The sequence below is a fragment of the Ostrinia nubilalis genome, chromosome 28 (assembly GCF_963855985.1).
Source record: "Ostrinia nubilalis chromosome 28, ilOstNubi1.1, whole genome shotgun sequence".
NCBI lineage: Eukaryota > Metazoa > Arthropoda > Insecta > Lepidoptera > Crambidae > Ostrinia > Ostrinia nubilalis.
The window spans coordinates 7,265,913-7,283,418 of NC_087115.1; the positions used below are offsets into that span (position 1 = coordinate 7,265,913).

At 43.2% G+C, this 17,506-nt stretch overlaps 2 protein-coding genes and 1 long non-coding RNA gene across 3 annotated transcripts; all 3 read left to right on the forward strand.

Annotated features, from left to right (window-relative positions):
• The first annotated feature begins 1,512 nt into the window (after positions 1-1,512).
• Positions 1,513-6,019, forward strand: LOC135085234 (E3 ubiquitin-protein ligase RNF220-like). The gene is made up of 3 exons (XM_063979989.1): positions 1,513-2,159; positions 3,963-4,169; positions 5,822-6,019. Exons 1-3 carry the CDS (start codon positions 1,797-1,799, stop codon positions 6,017-6,019), a joined length of 768 nt encoding a protein of 255 aa, XP_063836059.1. The 5' UTR covers positions 1,513-1,796.
• A 925-nt stretch (positions 6,020-6,944) lies between these two features.
• Positions 6,945-10,129, forward strand: LOC135085266 (uncharacterized). Its single transcript, XR_010260054.1, has 3 exons — positions 6,945-7,001; positions 9,550-9,621; positions 10,002-10,129. It is a non-coding gene; the product is annotated as an uncharacterized LOC135085266 (long non-coding RNA).
• Positions 10,130-10,774: 645 nt separating this feature from the next.
• Positions 10,775-16,652, forward strand: LOC135085235 (E3 ubiquitin-protein ligase Rnf220-like). Its single transcript, XM_063979991.1, has 4 exons — positions 10,775-10,993; positions 12,119-12,184; positions 13,926-14,000; positions 15,847-16,652. The coding sequence occupies exons 1-4, from the start codon at positions 10,775-10,777 to the stop codon at positions 15,937-15,939; spliced, it is 453 nt and encodes a 150-aa protein (XP_063836061.1). The 3' UTR covers positions 15,940-16,652.
• Positions 16,653-17,506: the final 854 nt, after the last annotated feature.

The following is a 17,506-nucleotide window of genomic DNA, read 5'->3' on the forward strand; positions in this document are numbered from 1 at the left end:
AAAACTTTGAATTATTAGTTCGTCGGTCTGAGAGACCAACGCGCGGGTATAGGAAGGTTAAGAACTAAGAGCACGTAGATTTATATTCACGCACTTACATTAAGATTATACTCATAAAAACGTTAAATAAATGTTTATAAAATTGTTTAATTATTTTATTTACTTATTTAAAAACTTCTGCGATCAAAAAATACCACTTGTCTAGGAAGGCTTGTGGGCTGGACCCTTCCCACTTTTCGTTCCCACCACAGAAATGTCAACCAAGATCTACAGCTTCATTCTGCCAGAACAACTCGACCAGTGAAAGCCAAGTACTGGCAAAAGATTTATTCCATATACAGGGTGGAAACGATAAGTGATCTCACCCGATTATTTCTAAACTATACAAGATATCGAAAAACTGGTTACTGATCCTGAAAGTGCTTCACGAGCTCTTTCAAACGATGCTAATAATAGGTTTCAGAATGATCTGTAACTATCCGAAAATTCAATGTTTCCAGCTTCCATACATTTGGTAAAGTTACATAATTTTAAAAACTACACAAGATATCGTAAAACTGGTTACTGTTCCTAAAAGTGCTTCACGAGCTCTATCCAACGGTATCAATATCAAGTTGCAGAATAAACTGGATCTATCCTAAAATTCAATGTTTCCATCTTCCATACATTTTGTACTATCACAGTCATTGCACTCATCTCTTGATAATTTTACAGCAAGTAAAACCTAAAAGTAATGTATTTCACAAATAATTTTAAATAAGATGCAAGTTACAAGTTTATTTAACCGACTTTTTAAGTTTATTAATTAACCAAAAATAAATTACACTTCTAATATTGTGTCATCGCCATACATTTAGTATGGAAGCTGGAAACATTGAATTTTGGGATAGTTCCAGTCATGGGTTCCAGTTTATTCAGTAACCTATTATTGGTGCCGTTTGAAAGAGCTTGTGAAGCACTTTCAGGATCAGTAACCAGATTTTCGATATCTTGTTTAGTTTAGAAATAATCGAGTGAGATCACTTATCGTTTCCACCCTGTATATTTATTGGGCTAAAAGAATCCTCATTCCACCTTATTCCTCTGTAAAAAACCAACTTTAGTTTGCAGTTTAAGTTCATCGTTTCCCATGCTATTTATCTACTACTTTAGGTTTGTTTTAATAAACTTGTAGGATTTTATTCTTTTCATATGACTAATTAGATACACTCTAGAGTTCGTTTGGAGGGCTAATAATTTTTCTCATCATTCATTGCATTTTCTTCTAAAAATATTAAAATGAAAGAAGAAAACATTTTCAAATTTTAATAGAACAAAACGTAATTTACTACAAAAATTCCTGTGACATTTTTACAAGTTGACGGTGAACTAAACGCTATGTGATTGGTCGCGGCGTGTTCTTAGCACACGTATTTTTCAAATTTTTATATCGTGGTCGAATAGGAAACTGACAAGTTTCCTATGTATTACTTTTCTCTATGCTGACAAGTATGAAAAACGACGCTAAGTAAAAAAAAATAACGCTCATGTAAAAACTAGTAAAATATTTGTCGTTGACGAAATGTCATTAAATTGCAATCGTCAAAAAAAAGTTGTGTGAAGCGATCTATTTAATTGTTTTGTTTGCTTTAATTGCTTTAATTACTCGTATTAGGCCAAAAATTATTGCAAGATAAGTTGTGTCGGATAAGTGGAAGTTCTACCTGTCGATTAGTGTGCATAAATGTTGTTTTTATGTTATAATTGTTGTGATGTCGGCAGATTTATTGTAGGGTCCCGACAATAACAAATCTGAGATGTTACCTATACTTCTGTATAATAATATGGATGGGGGCTCAAATTCGTTGAACAACGCGCCGAATACGTCGTTTGGGAGCGTATACGATGAAAGTATTATTTTGAATTGTGTTAGAAATAGAAAAAAGGTGTCGGAATTGCCGAATTGTCCTGTATGCAGTTGTACAATACGGCAGGGGGAGTTAGATAGTCATTTGTCTTTGGAAGTTGAGAGATTACAAAAGTTGTCTGGAGGTGGAACTAAAAGGAAACTTAGTGCGACTCAGTCAAGTCTAGCGATACCTGGGTCGAGTACCAGTTCTGATGTGCAGGATGACCAGGAAATCGATGTCTCTGGGTGTCCAGGCAGTGATGTGTACCAGGTTAGTTTTGTAAATATTATAATTTAATTCATTTTCATTACTTTCATAATGTCCCAATTAGATTTGAGGCCATACACAAGGAATTTTAGATAAATTACTGATACTTTATGTATAATCTTTGTGTTCCAAAGGGTTATTGTGTTGCATTTAATTTTTCTGTCTCTGAATTCTGAAGACATTAAAAAACACCTTGTAAATAATGGGCCAGAGGGTAGGGTTAGGGGCAAGATGGAGTATACCCTTAGGGGCAATGTGGGTGGCCTAAAAATCTATTTTAGAGTGAAAAAAAATACTAATAAAAATTTTTTTTCTTTCAAATTTATTCACCATTACATAATAAGTATGGATACCTAAAACACAGGCAAACATTTTTGCTTAGTTTAGGTATACTACCTTAATTAACACCACTACTTTCATAGACCCATTTAAGTTTCTTGTATTTAGGCTAAGTTTTTATTCAATAAATTTATCTTATCTTACCACTTCTGGGACTTAAAATTTTCAACCAAAGGCTACAGACACCAAATATTGCATCCAATATTTCAACCAAGAATCGCAAATAACAAAATAAATCTTTTTGCTGCAAAATTTTTAATGATGCATTTCATTTTAATAGTTCATCATACAGATGCACATTATATTTGCTTTAAATAGGGAATTTACACAATATCACAAGAATTATGTCAAATTGATTGGTGGTGGGAACTATGCAATTTGAAATGAACTTTGTGCTACTATAGATGTGGGTTACTATAGCACTAGAGGGCAACTTTGGCTCAACAAAAAAATATTGGAATTGAGCTAACTATTTTGCAGCTAACTAAAAATAAATAAACATCAGTAACTATATCTATCATTGTTTTGTCGAATAATGTTGTTTACCGTATTCACAAACAATGCTGAAAATCGAACACACAGCGTTGAATAGAGCTCTGTGATTGGTTCATGTGTCATCCTGTGCGTCCTCGCGCACTTTGAGTGCGCGCAATGTTTGTGAATACGGGCTTTAATCTTGTTTGTTTTTTTGCTAGTTAGTTGCCCCCTAGAACTGAAGTAACCAATATTTTTACTCATCAACAACAACCATGATTTACAATGCAGTAGAATCTTGATTATCCGGACTACGATTATCCGGACTCATTCTTTACAGCTCTATTAACCTATTTAGTGCCTAGACCCATCAATGCCACCAGTGATATGGCTTGGCGCGGCTTATTCCACTATTAGATTAGCGAACTTTTTGTTCACTATTTCCCGTTAACGCCAAATTGGAGCTTATAATGGGGAATAATGAACTAAAAAGTTCATTAATCCCCGTTATATTAGGATTTTATTTTTAAAGTAATGGGGAATAATGAACTTTTTAGTTCATTATTCCCCATTATAAGCTCCAATTTGGCGTTAACGGGGAATAGTGGAATAAGCCCTCGGCACCACCATCGTAACACGTTCAGACATCTTCTTGGTTCATTGTTAATAAAAAAGGGTTCACCCACTGTTCTGAATGATGTTATGAAGAACCCTTTCTACAGTAAAAAGTTAATTATTGTTTGATTTTACTTTGAAATCGATTATGCGGAATACCCCTGGTTTTAATTGATCCGGATAATCGGGATTCAACTGCAACTCTATCATTTCCAATTCTACACCTTACTTCTAAAGCCTGGTCTGTGAGCACGTAGAATTTTGTCCAATGACCCCAAGCTACCCATCCTTATCGCTCGCGCGTAATTATATCACTCGACTACCACTTCATCACTCATATTCACCGCAGCTCTCTGCTTACCATAGCCTGATTTCCAGCGGGTTCACTCCAACCGCCTCCGCCGACTCCGAGCCCGAAGGCGAAGCACCCCGCCTCCCCAGCAAGGAGAATGTCCCGTCTGCAACGCTACGCTACCAACGTCCCGGTTACAAAGACACGCGTTACGGTGTCTGAAGCGGACTGGGGCGGTCATGGATGAAGATGTTCCTGATACAAGCTCGGAGGAAGGCAGCATTGACGTTGAGGTAAGGATCATCATCGATTGTCATAGTTATTAGCGAATTTTCCATCTGCAACGCTACGTTACCAACGTCCATAGCACGCTGTGCAACTTTGAGCTTCTTTATGAGGCATATAGTGAGAGGCCACGTTTCGGAGCCGTATGTCATCACTGGTTACAGACTTTCGCCTTGAGGCATTGAGGTATTTTGGACGAAAAGATGCTATGTAGCTTCCCAAACGCTGCCCAGCCGAGATTTTTTTTTATTATCCACAACGAGGAAGCTCTTGGCCTGTATCTCACCTGATGGTAAGTGATAATCAGGCCGAAGGTGGAAGCGAGCTTCACCCAGAATCCTCAACCACGGAGGAACTGGCTACCTTACCTCTAACTGCCGGAACACAACAATGCTGTTAACATTGTTGTTATGGCGACAGAATTAGGTAAGATGGTGGTAGCTAGCCAGGCGGACATGGAACAGAAAAATCGGTGATGGATGAGGACGTGCCTGATACGAGCTCGGAGGAAAGCAGCATTGACGTTGAGGTGAGGGTCATCATCATTTAGGCCGGTTTTAGAATCGCGCTGACCGCTCACTGATCGTCGGCGCTGTGACAGATCAATATGTATGTAATTGAAGGGAACGTTCCTGAGTGACGCTGATCGCTCGGCGCCGACGCTTCATACATTTCGGCTGTCAGCGCTGACGGTCAGCGTGCGTCAGCTTGACTCTAAAACCAGCCTTAGTCTTCACTGGAAGAGCACGAGATGCAAATAGGGTTTGATCTACACTCCCCATGCTGGTTATGGAGTCTTGACGCTCGCATATAAACTCGGTTTTGCGATGTAAATTTTTTTTAAAGATAGTATTATTTAAAACATCGAACATCATGGTGTCACTTATGAGCCCCAAACATCAGATTTTCTAGTCATCATCATTTCGGCCACAGGACGTCCACTGCTGAACATAGGCCTCCCCCAATGACTTCCACATCGCCCGGTTGGCAGCGGCCTGCATCCAGCACCTTCCTGCTGATTTTCTAGTACATAGGTTCATCCAATCACAAAAAATAAGAGTAAATGGTTTATTCATAAAAAAGAGTATTCTAAGAACATTTTATGCTTGACTTTACATAGGTTATTATAGTATTTTTATTGATTTATTCACTGGCCCTGGGAGTTTGTGACTTAAATCCGGTTCTCCAGCGCGTGTTTTGCCCTAACATTCAACAAATAAATTGCGACGAAAAATGTTTAATGCTGACATGTTTTTGTTGATTGTGTAGGGCAAAACAGTCGCTGGAGACCGCCTCTGTGGTCTAGTGGTAAGACCACCTGTTTCAGACGCAGACATCCCGGGTTCGATTCCCAGTGGGTGCAGATTTTTCTGTTCGGTTTGTTCTAAGTCCGCCTGGCTAGCTACCACCATCTTACCTAAGTCTGTCGCCATAACAACAATGTTAACAGCATTGTTGTGTTCCGGCAGTTAGACGTAAGATAGCCAGTTCCTCCATGGTTGAGGATTCCGGGTGAAGCTCGCTTCCACCTTTGGCCTGATCATCACTTACCATCAGGTGAGATACAGGCCAAGAGCTTCCTCGTTGTGTATAAAAAAAAAAGACCCGGCTTTACTTTAAAAAACTTTGCCCTACTAATAAGTGGGCCATTTGTCCGCAGAACGACTCGCCAAGCGGTTTCGGCGCGGAGTACCAGTGGTGCGGATCGTGGCGTGTGCGCGCCGCTGCGCTCCAAGATTCGGAAGCACGCGCCGCCACTACTGTACGACGCGCGTCGCACGACCACGCACTGGTAAGTGAGAGAGAGAGAGTGCGCTGTGCGCTGGTGAGTGAGAGAGAGAGCGCTCTGCGCTGGTGAGTGAGAGAGAGAGAGTGCGCTGTGCGCTGGTGAGTGAGAGAGAGAGAGTGCGCTGTGTGCTGGTGAGTGAGAGAGAGAGAGTGCGCTGTGCGCTGGTGAGTGAGAGAGAGAGAGTGCGCTGTGCGCTGGTGAGTGAGAGAGAGAGAGTGCGCTGTGCGCTGGTGAGTGAGAGAGAGAGAGTGCGCTGTGCGCTGGTGAGTGAGAGAGAGAGCGCTCTGCGCTGGTGAGTGAGAGAGAGAGAGTGCGCTGGTGAGTGAGAGAGAGAGAGTGCGCTGTGCGCTGGTGAGTGAGAGAGAGAGAGTGCGCTGTGCGCTGGTGAGTGAGAGAGAGAGAGTGCGCTGTGCGCTGGTGAGTGAGAGAGAGAGCGCTCTGCGCTGGTGAGTGAGAGAGAGAGAGTGCGCTGGTGAGTGAGAGAGAGAGAGTGCGCTGTGCGCTGGTGAGTGAGAGAGAGAGAGTGCGCTGGTGAGTGAGAGAGAGAGAGTGCGCTGGTGAGTGAGAGAGAGAGAGAGTGCGCTGGTGAGTGAGAGAGAGAGAGTGCGCTGTGCGCTGGTGAGTGAGAGAGAGAGAGTGCGCTGTGCGCTGGTGAGTGAGAGAGAGAGAGTGCGCTGGTGAGTGAGAGAGAGAGAGTGCGCTGGTGAGTGAGAGAGAGAGAGTGCGCTGGTGAGTGAGAGAGAGAGAGTGCGCTGGTGAGTGAGAGAGAGAGAGTGCGCTGTGCGCTGGTGAGTGAGAGAGAGAGAGTGCGCTGGTGAGTGAGAGAGAGAGAGTGCGCTGGTGAGTGAGAGAGAGAGAGAGTGCGCTGTGCGCTGGTAAGTGAGAGAGAGAGAGAGCGCTCTACCACAAGGCGTGCCATAGCAGCACGATCACGCATTGGTTGGTAAGTCGCTTCTACCAACTTATAGGCCAAGATGACTTTTTAGCGCTCCAAGATTCAGAAGCACGCGCCGCCACTACTGTACGACGCGCGTCGCACGACCACGCGCTGGTAAGTTAGAGAGACAGAGAGAGAGAGAGAGGGAGTGCACGCATCTCTAAAGCTCGGTCTGTGAGCACGAAGAATTTTGTCCAATGACCCCAAGCTACCCATCCTTATCGCTCGCGCGTAATTATACAGGGTGGAAACGATAAGTGATCTCATTCGATTATTTCTAAACTATACAAGATATCGAAAAACTGGTTACTGATCCTGAAAGTGCTTCACGAGCTCTATCCAACGGTACCAATAATAAGTTACAGAATTAACTGGATCTATCCGAAAATTAATTGTTTTCAGCTTCCATACATTTAGTAAAACCACATCATATTAAAAACTATACAAGATATTCAAAAACTGGTAACTGATCCTGAAAGTGCTTCACGAGCTCTATCCAACGATACCAATAATAGGTTACAAAATTAACTGGATCCATCCTAAAATTCAGTGTTTCCAGCTTCCATAAATTTAGTACAGCCACAGTCATGGCACTCATGTCTTGATAATATTATAGCAAGTAAAGCCTAAAACCAATGTTTTCTATGAATAATTTTAAATAAGAATGCAATTTACGAGTTCATTTTAAGTGTTTATTGTTTAATAAAAAAAATTAATACTTCTAATTTTGTTTGACTGGCATACATTTAGTATGGAGGCTGAAAACATTTAATTTTCGGATAGATCCAGTTTATTATGTAACCTATTATTGGTACCGTTTGAAAGAGCTTGTGAAGCACTTTCAGAATCAGTAATTAGTTTTTCGATATCTTGTATAGTTTAGAAATAATCGAGTGAGATCACTTAACGTTTCCACCCTGTATAACTGTCGCGGCTGTGCGACGGGCGCCCGCAGTGAGTGTAAGGATGGGTAGCTTGGGGTCATTGAACAAAATTCTACGTGCTCACAGACCAGACTATAGACACTCGCACAGAACAGACACTACTGCAATGCTACTGTCTATTGCAATGTAAGACTACAACGCCGTCAAAACCGTGCGACGCGCATCGCACGAACACGCGCTAAACTTAGAGAGAGACGCGCGTCACCACAGTTAATGCGTGCAACGCACGACCACTCATTAGTAAGGTAAGTGAATCTCGCTCTTTATGAACACTTGGAGAGAGAGAGAGAGAGAGATAGTGCGCTTCTGTCAATTTATAGTCCCCAGCGACTTTTTGACAGCACTATTGACGCGCGTTAGTGACATTTGCAACGCGTGACCGTATTCGACCACAGTAAGACTGATCCAATTTACACCATCTTGGTTTTTCTATTTATACTAGGCGGGGTAAAAAACTTCGATACCGCGATGCAGGATTGTAGGCGCGGTAGCGTGTGCTAGGCATTGTGTGTGTGAACGCCATCTGTTGGTTGTTGATTGGCACTAGCTTGTAGTCACTCGCCAAGCGGCTTCGGCGCGGAGTACCAGTGCGTTCCAGGATTCAGAAGCACGCGCCGCCACTACTGTGCGGCGCGCGTCGCACGACCACGCGCTGGTAAGTGAGAGAGAGAGAGTGCGCTGTGCGCTGGTAAGTTAGAGAGAGACGCGCATCACACGAACACGCGCTGGTAAGTTAGAGAGAGAGAGTGCGCTGTGCGCTGGTAAGTTAGAGAGAGACGCGCATCACACGAACACGCGCTGGTAAGTTAGAGAGAGAGAGAGTGCGCTGTGCGCTGGTGAGTTAGAGAGAGACGCGCATCACACGAACACGCGCTAGTAAGTTAGAGAGAGAGAGTGCGCTGTGCGCTGGTGAGTTAGAGAGAGACGCGCATCACCCGAACACGCGCTGGTAAGTTAGAGAGAGACGCGCGGCTAGGGTAGGCGTATCTAGGGTAATTTTTTAGGAGAGGCGTGGCTCCTGACATGTCATGGTACGCCCAAAATCCTGTTGCAGGCACCAGACCATTCATGAGTGGGTACGGGCACAGGTTTGACTTGTTTCCCCACCCTAAGCCAGAAGCTGGGTACGAATGAAGGCTATCGTTTTAGCGCTCACCAGTTAGCGCCACTGTAGAGTAAGGTCCTGTCACTTGCTAGTAGCGAAGACAGTGGCGCCAACTGGTGAGCGCTGAAGTGGTAGGAGGACTATCGCATTTGCACTCATCAAGATGGCGCCACTGTAGAGTAAGGTCCTGTCAATCGCCAGGGGTGCCAACTGTTAAGTATAAAAACGATAGCCCTCATTTCAACCACAGTGCGACGCGCATCGCACGACAACGCGCTGGCAAGTTAGATTAGACTGCGTGCATAGGGTTGCCAGGTCCAAAAAACCCAAAAGCCGGACTCGGTGTTTAATTTGGCCGGACATTTAATCCCAAAAGCCGGTCATGTGGTCAACTCCATCACCCTCATTTATACTCGCAACAGGCAAAAACGCGTGCGCCATTATAAAAAGGGTGTGAAACGCACGACCACGCTGGTGAGTCGTTTCTGCCAACTCATAAGTATACACGTTCGTTTCAGCCAAATGACGTACACTGACGGACATAGTCCTCTTATCTACTGTGATTTATGTGCATATAAGTTTTAAATAAATAAATATACATGCATATTTGCAGGTGGTAGATGGCGATGAAGACACAGAACTCTACGGACCTCCCCAATACTCCCCGTCCAGGATAGCACCTGATGTAAGTTGTCGAAAATACAGATATATTCCATCACTTGTGATTCATATTCTAAAACAACACCCCAAACTTTAATTCATAAATTGTTGTTTGCCTGTCTCTTACCCACTGTAGGTAATATTTAAGTTCGGAGCCCGCTCCAAAATCGTGAAGTTTGTCAACCAAAAATTCAACAAATGCCGAAATAAAAAGTTGTCGAAAACTAAAATTCAATTCTCGCACACTCACTGCGGGCGCCCGTCGTACAGTCGCGACAGCAATATAATTACGCGCGAGCGATAAGGATGGGTAGCTTGGGGTCATTGGACAAAATTCTACGTGCTCACAGACCGGGCTTTAGGACGGAACAAAGCTTTAAAATGAATTTTTTTTGTATATTCCAGTCAGAAATCCCCGCACCAGAAGAACCAACGTCAGAGGAACCTCCCCCAGCGGAGACGGAAGACGAGCCACCGACGGAGCCCAAAGACGGCTCCAAACACAACGGGATGGTCATGGCCAGCGCTGAGGTAAGCATCCGTCGTCAGGTCATTAAGGGACACGGAGGAGCCACCGATAGAGCCCAAAGAGCGTTTAGGCGCGATTGGTCCAATTCGCAATTGGGCCAATCGTAAAAAAATCACAAATTCGCGATTAGTCCAATTCGCGATTGGTCCAATTCGCTATTGATCCAATTCGCGATTGGTACAATTCGTAATTGGACCAATCGCGCCTAAACACCCAAAGAGGCCTCCAAACACAACGGGATGGTCATGGCCAGCGCTGAGGTAAGCACCACCATAGTCAGGTCATTAAGGGACACGGAGGAGCCACCGACGGAGCCCAAAGAGCCTCCAAACACAACGGAATGGTCATGGCCAGCGCTGAGGTAAGCACCACCATCGTCAGGTCATTAAGGGACACGGAGGAGCCACCGACGGAGCCCAAAGACGGCTCCAAACACAACGGAATGGTCATGGCCAGCGCTGAGGTAAGCACCACCATCGTCAGGTCATTAAGGGACACGGAGGAGCCACCGACGGAGCCCGAAGAGCCTCCAAACACAACGGGATGGTCATGGCCAGCGCTGAGGTAAGCATCCGTCGTCAGGTCATTAAGGGACACGGAGGAGCCACCGACGGAGCCCAAAGACGGCTCCAAACACAACGGAATGGTCATGGCCAGCGCTGAGGTAAGCACCACCATAGTCAGGTCATTAAGGGACACGGAGGAGCCACCGACGGAGCCCAAAGACGGCTCCAAACACAACGGAATGGTCATGGCCAGCGCTGAGGTAAGCATTACCATAGTCAGGTCATTAAGGGACACGGAGGAGCCACCGACGGAGCCCAAAGACGGCTCCAAACACAACGGGATGGTCATGGCCAGCGCTGAGGTAAGCATCCGTCGTCAGGTCATTAAGGGACACGAAGGAGCCACTGACGGAGCCCGAAGAGCCTCCAAACACAACGGGATGGTCATGGCCAGCGCTGAGGTAAGCACCACCATCGTCAGGTCATTAAGTAACACGGAGGAGTCACCGACGGAGTATGAAGGGCCTCCAAACACAACGGGATGGTCATGGCCAGCGCTGAGGTAAGCATCCATCGTCAGCTCATTAAGGGACACGGAGGAGCCACCGATGGAGCCCAAAGAGCGTTTAGGCGCGATTGGTCCAATTCGCAATTGATCCAATTCGCGATTGGTACAATTCGTAATTGGACCAATCGCGCCTAAACACCCAAAGAGGCCTCCAAACACAACGGGATGGTCATGGCCAGCGCTGAGGTAAGCACCACCATCGTCAAGTCATCGACGAACGAAATTCAGCTGTTTGCACTAATTCGTATCGCGGTGTCGCTTTGACAGCTAGTTAAAACGAAGCTGTAACGGAACGGAACGCAATTTGCGTCTTTGTGTAAAAGCTGACTGAAAGCTACTTTATCTCAAACGCAAGTCAAACGCTTCACGAACATTTGCTGTGTTTTAGTGAAAAAATAAGGTGTTCGGACTTTTAATGGAAAGTACTTTAATCCGTTGTTTCGTCTTTGTTTGCGCGTGAACTTTACCGCGATACCGAATTGTACATCAGCTGGAATGAAAATGGAATGTGAATTTGGTGTGGCCTAGAGATGAAACGCGAATGTATTGGAGACATTATAAATTAGCACAATCGGGGCCCAGGCCATGTATTTTATTTATTTATTTATATTTATTATAGAAGCATAGTCTTCAGTGTGTGTTACTAGTGATGATGATATCATCATCACTGGTACGGCTCGGAAACGTGGCCTCTCAATATAGGCCTTATAAATAAGTCAAAATTTACACAGCGTGCTATGGAGAGGGCTATGCTCAGTGTTTCTTTACAAGATCGAATCAGAAATTGAACAATTGTGAAAATCTCCCAAGGCAATTAGTTTACAAACATGACAATAGATGTCGCTTGTCGCTGTGCATAGTTAACTCGCGCACATTGAATATTTTGCAGTTTGATAAATAAAATGACTTTTTCTTTCAGACAAGAATACAAGCTTTGAAAGCGAAAATAAAAGAATTGGAGAAGAAACAGAATGGAGCTTCAGAGGTGAGAAATATTTAAATTTATTTATACAAGGTGCTGTTAACGTTTTTGGCGTTTAGGCGCGATTGGTCCAATTCGCAATTGGAAAAAAATAAATGCTTGGCATCGGAAGCATTGTGTGCCCAGTGTTTGGCTCGGACGGTATCTTGTAGTATTCGCTATTAGGCCAATTGGCTATTGGACCAATTCGCTTTTTTCTGCATATAGTAGTAAAAGTTGATTAACCTCCTTATTTTTTTATTTTGGATATCCTTTTATTTTGGACCAATAGCGAATTGGACCAATAGCGAATTGGACAAATCACGAATTGGACCAATAGCGAATTGGAGTAATAGCGAATTTGTAAATTTTTCACGATTGGACCAATTGCGAATTGGACCAATCGCGCCTATACGCTGTTTTTGATTTCCTGGAATTCTAGGGTATTATTAATATTAAGATATTTATTTCAACGGTTCAACCACATGCAGACAGTGGTGACTGAGTTTGTTGCGGCGCTTCTTCTCAGCACTTGCCAAATGTTGGTCTCGAAGCGCTGATAGGGTAAAAAGATTATAAGACATGTGAAGGCTCCATACGCCATAAACACCTTTGTTTAAAAAATATCAATATCACCTCGTCGTTTCAGCCAAATGACGTCCACTGCTGGACAAAGGCCTCCCCCAAGGATTTCCACAATGATCAGTCTTGCGCCGCTCCCATCCAGGCTCTTCCCGCGACCTTTACCAGATCGTCGGTCCACCTAGTAGGAGGCCTGCCCACGCTACGTCTTCCAGCCCGTGGTCGCCACTCGAGAACTTTCCTGCCCCAACGGCCATCGTCTCTACGAGCTATGTGCCAATATCACCTCAACCTTATTCTAATGAGGGCTATCGTTTTTTTACTTAACAGTTGGCACCCCTGGCGATTGACAGGACCTTACTCTACAGTGGCGCCATCTTGATGAGTGCAAATGCGATAGTCCTCCTACCACTTTAGCGCTCACAAGTTGGCGCCACTGTCTTCGCTACTAGCAAGTGACAGGACCTTACTCTACAGTGGCGCTAACTGGTGAGCGCTAAAACGATAGCCCTCATTGTAACAAAGACGTGTTCGACAATTTTTTTGGCTACTTTGGGCACAGAATAATAATAAGTACTACGTACAGAAGTTTTTCTTCGCGAAGGTATTTAAAAAAATGTATGCTCAATGTCATAAACAATATGGTGTAATTTAGCCTGTCTCAAGAGTCAAGCACCATTTTGTTGACAAACGTCAGTGATCGGCACTGCGCCGAAGCTATAGGGCTGACTTCGGTAAAATGATGTGACGTGAGGTGCCAAACTGCGGAAAGTGGCGGAGGAAATACATGATTTACCTCTCAAAAAATAACTACTCATTTACCTCTCAGTGTCTTGAGGCAACTTAAAAAAGTACATTCTGTGTTTTTATTATTATTTAGGCAGTTAAATACTGCACATTATTTAGTACAGCATTTTCTTTATTTTCTTCCATCATACACAAGAATACGCGTGCGTGAGTCAATGTTCGCTCGTATGTGAGGCCTTGTCGAATAGTATTGTTTTCGATGTAAACTCGCGGAGATGAACAGGCCTGCCCCAACGGCCATCGTCTCTACGAGCTATGTGCCAATATCACCTCAACCTTATTCTAATTGTAACAAAGACGTGTTGCAGTCTTTTTGGCTACTTTGGATGTCACTATTTGGTGCTGACCTAAATCAATATTTTTATTTTTCTTTCAGTCAAAATGCCTGATCTGTCTCGGTGCCTACGTGTCGCCTGCCGTCTCGATACAATGCTGGCACGTGTATTGTGAGGTCAGTTGTCTATCATAATCATCATCATCTTAAATAGAAAGAAACGGGTCTTAACGCGACATTTATGATTTAACAGCCTCTGTGGTCTAGTGGTAAGACCTGCTTCAGACGCAGAGGTCCCGGGTTCGATTCCTGTTGGCAACATCGAATAAAAATGTGTATTTTTTACTTAAGCAACTAAGACTTTTCTTCTTGTCTATGTGTGCAACGAACGTGTAATGTGCTATTACTTGAAAGTTGTCAATAAAATTGTGAAATTCATCAGCGCCTATAATTTTAGAATAAAGAAGCCCTGCTCTTTACATTGGTCCTTCGAGCCGGATATGCACCAGCGACCTATGGTTGGGTGTAGTGGGGGCAGATTTTTCTTTTCGGTTTGGTTGGTGGTAGGGCTTGTTCTAAGTCCGCCTGGCTAGCTACCACCATCTTACCTAAGTCTGTCGCCATAACAACAATGTTAACAGCATTGTTGTGTTCCGGCAGTTAGAGGTAAGATAGCCAGTTCCTCCGTGGTTGAGGATTCCGGGTGAAGCTCGCTTCCATCTTCGGCCTGATCGTCACTTACCATCAGGTGAGATACAGGCCAAGAGCTTCCTCGTTGTGGATAAAAAAATAAATGAGTTACATTATGTACTCACGGCCTGAATGACGTTTCACGTGTATATGTGGTCACAAGCAGACTGGCTTGAAAATTTTCAACCCAAGCGCGACATTCTTTAACATGCTAAAACTGATTTAAAATGCGTTTCATTGAATCAACAGATGATGCAAAATCGCCACTATAATCTGGTCTGCGAGCACGTAGAATTTTGTCCAATGACCCCAAGCTACCCATCCTTATCGCTCGCGCGTAATTATATTGCTGTCGCGACTGTGCGACGGGCGCCCGCAGTGAGTGTGCGAGCGCGACAGCGACATAATTACGCGCGAGCGATAAGGATGGGTAGCTTGGGGTCATTGGACAAAATTCTACGTGCTCACAGACCGGGCTTTAGTTCGGATCTTACACTATTAGATAGGTCTCCTTAATTGATATTTATTGTCCGTGGTGCATCTTTTCTTAAAAGTTACTAAACCTTTGTCACCTGTCATCCGCTTTGCAACGTAGGAAGTCGAACCTTAACTTCGAACTCCTATGTTCTTCTGATTAATTTCGTTGCGGGTCCAATGACAGTTTAACTTTCCCCCGGGACAAACTTGACCTTCAGTTGTTGGGTTGAGCGGTCAAGCTGTAGATCCTGGCTACACAGGAGTTGCAGCGGTGGGGACGAGAGGTGGGAATAGTTATACAAAATATCATTATACTACACTTGTCGTCAAATAAATCGCACCTCCCGCGACAAGCACTTTTAAACGCATGCATCCCCACTTCCCACCTATATTGGTACCATTTAAAAGCCTAGTTCTAAACTTCATTTCATTAAAGGAAAGGTTTTTACCCCAAAAATGTGTCTTTAGAAGGATCCAGAGTCACTTCTTCAAAAAATAGGTAGTTACGTTTGAGCCAACTTTTATGGCTATAAAACTGTTAAGTTGGGATTAATCGCTATCCATCGGTTAAAGAGGACACGTGAGATCATTATTTGTTTTTATAACCATAAAAATTGGTCCAATTGATCCCAGAGGCGAGCCCAAAGTGAGGTCTTTTTTCAAGTCACATTTATGGTATATGTAAATCATTTATTAAGAAATTGAATGTGTTTTTCTTTAAGGATATTTATTGGGCTTTCAAATAACACCAATATTGTTGGGGCACCATGATTGTGTCAGAAGAAAATCTTTAAAGTTCGCGTCTCGGAAGGTGCGATTTATTTGATGTTGAGTATATATTCTTGTTTTATTTCAGGTTTGCTGGCTTCAATCTTTAAAAGCGAAGAAGATATGCCCTCAATGTAACGCCATCACCACATCACAACACCTCCGAAGGATATACATGTGAATATACAACTGTATAGTGTATACTGTATAACGTGAGTCCAGAGACAAAAGTAGAGAAAATAAAATTTTGTACATTTTATTGGTATCACGAGTAAAGGTGTGTTCACATTGATGTGGGGCGTACGCCCTTTGTATGACACTGACCCAACTGTGTAGCGAGTGTGCTGTATAACATGAGTCCAGAGACAAAAGTAGAGAAAATGAAATTTTGTACATTTTATTGGTAACACAAGTAAAGGTGTGTTCACATTGATGTGGGGCGTACGCGGGGCGTACGGCTTTTGTATGACACTGACACAACTGTGTAGTGAGTGTGTACTGTATAACGTGAGTTCAGAAACAAAAGTAAAATAAAAAATACAATTTTGTACATTTTATTGGTAACACGAATAAAGGTGTATTCACATTGATGTGGGGCGTTCGGGCTTTATATGACACCGGTGTGTGTCTCATACATTGACATCCACAATGTCAATGTCAACGTGAAATTGTAAACTCCGTCAGTTTATAATATAACGAGTAAGATTGTAAAGTAACAGTGAGCTGGGTTAGGTTATATTGCAAACTGTCGTAGTGAAGGCTTTGGGCGGAATCCCACAGTTCCTTCCCACTTTAGGCGAATAACGGAGCACCCCGGGGTCTTTTTAGTGGGTATGCCGTGTTTTCTGACTTCGTGAGCCCCACATAACCTATCCGGTCCCCGCATGTACGCATTTTTTCGGTTACATTGTAATCAAACGTCAGTTTATAATTTGACGAAATTTACAATTTTACGGTGACAGATATAATTTAAGTTTTATAATGTTGAACAAATATTGTAAAAATACGCACATAAATCTGAATAATATTGCGCTGGCAGGAAGTTTTCCAGTCACAAACTAGCTGTTTGAAATTGAGACTGTATAGTATAAAAAATAATGTAAAGGTGTAAGATCACTTATGCTTGAGCGCGAACATTCGTCTCAAAAAGTTCGGGTGATGTTTTTGTGTCAACGATTTACTTTTTACAGGCAAGACTGAAAAGCCGTTAAAGTAAAATTATTTTTTTCGTCTTTTGTGGTTTTAACTTCTGTAAAATACCACCCTATACGGGAAAAATGTTTTGATGTTCCACTGTTATAATAATACTTCTTCTTGTCGTGTCGACAACAAACCTACACAGTGCCAGCCCAAAACTCCGCTACAAGAGTGGCGTTGTCAGTAGCATTCATTAAATCTTCCTGCGTGCAGTTTTTATTTAACAAAACTATATTAAAAGTGAATGTAACTTGGTATTTTTAAATTGTACATAAAAATGGTTGTATGTGTGTTTGCTCAATCGAACGTGAAAAACTGTGTTCTTGTTTTATTTTATTCTTGGATTCCGTACGCAAATTATTTAAATAAATTGGTTTGAATTATGCATTATGATTATAGTAGAAAGTTTTATGTGTAAGAGTCATGTACAGTCACGTATTAGGCTGGTTTTAGAATCAGGCTGACCGTCAGCGCTGATAGCCTAAATGTATGAAGCGTCGGAGCCGAGCGATCCCTTCAATTACATACATATTGATCTGTCAGCGCCGACG

What these genes read in the sequence shown, in the direction of transcription:
- LOC135085235 (XM_063979991.1), top strand. Translation starts at nt 10,775, where the DNA reads ATGGCCAGCGCTGAGGTAAGCACCACCATAGTCAGGTCATTAAGGGAC. An exon ending in TGGTCATGGCCAGCGCTGAG is followed by an intron (nt 10,994 to 12,118) that starts GTAAGCATCCGT and finishes TTTTTCTTTCAG; the next exon opens with ACAAGAATACAAGCTTTGAA. An exon ending in GCTGGCACGTGTATTGTGAG is followed by an intron (nt 14,001 to 15,846) that starts GTCAGTTGTCTA and finishes GTTTTATTTCAG; the next exon opens with GTTTGCTGGCTTCAATCTTT.
- LOC135085234 (XM_063979989.1), top strand. Translation starts at nt 1,797, where the DNA reads ATGTTACCTATACTTCTGTATAATAATATGGATGGGGGCTCAAATTCG. An exon ending in CAGGCAGTGATGTGTACCAG is followed by an intron (nt 2,160 to 3,962) that starts GTTAGTTTTGTA and finishes CCTGATTTCCAG; the next exon opens with CGGGTTCACTCCAACCGCCT. An exon ending in AAGGCAGCATTGACGTTGAG is followed by an intron (nt 4,170 to 5,821) that starts GTAAGGATCATC and finishes ATTTGTCCGCAG; the next exon opens with AACGACTCGCCAAGCGGTTT.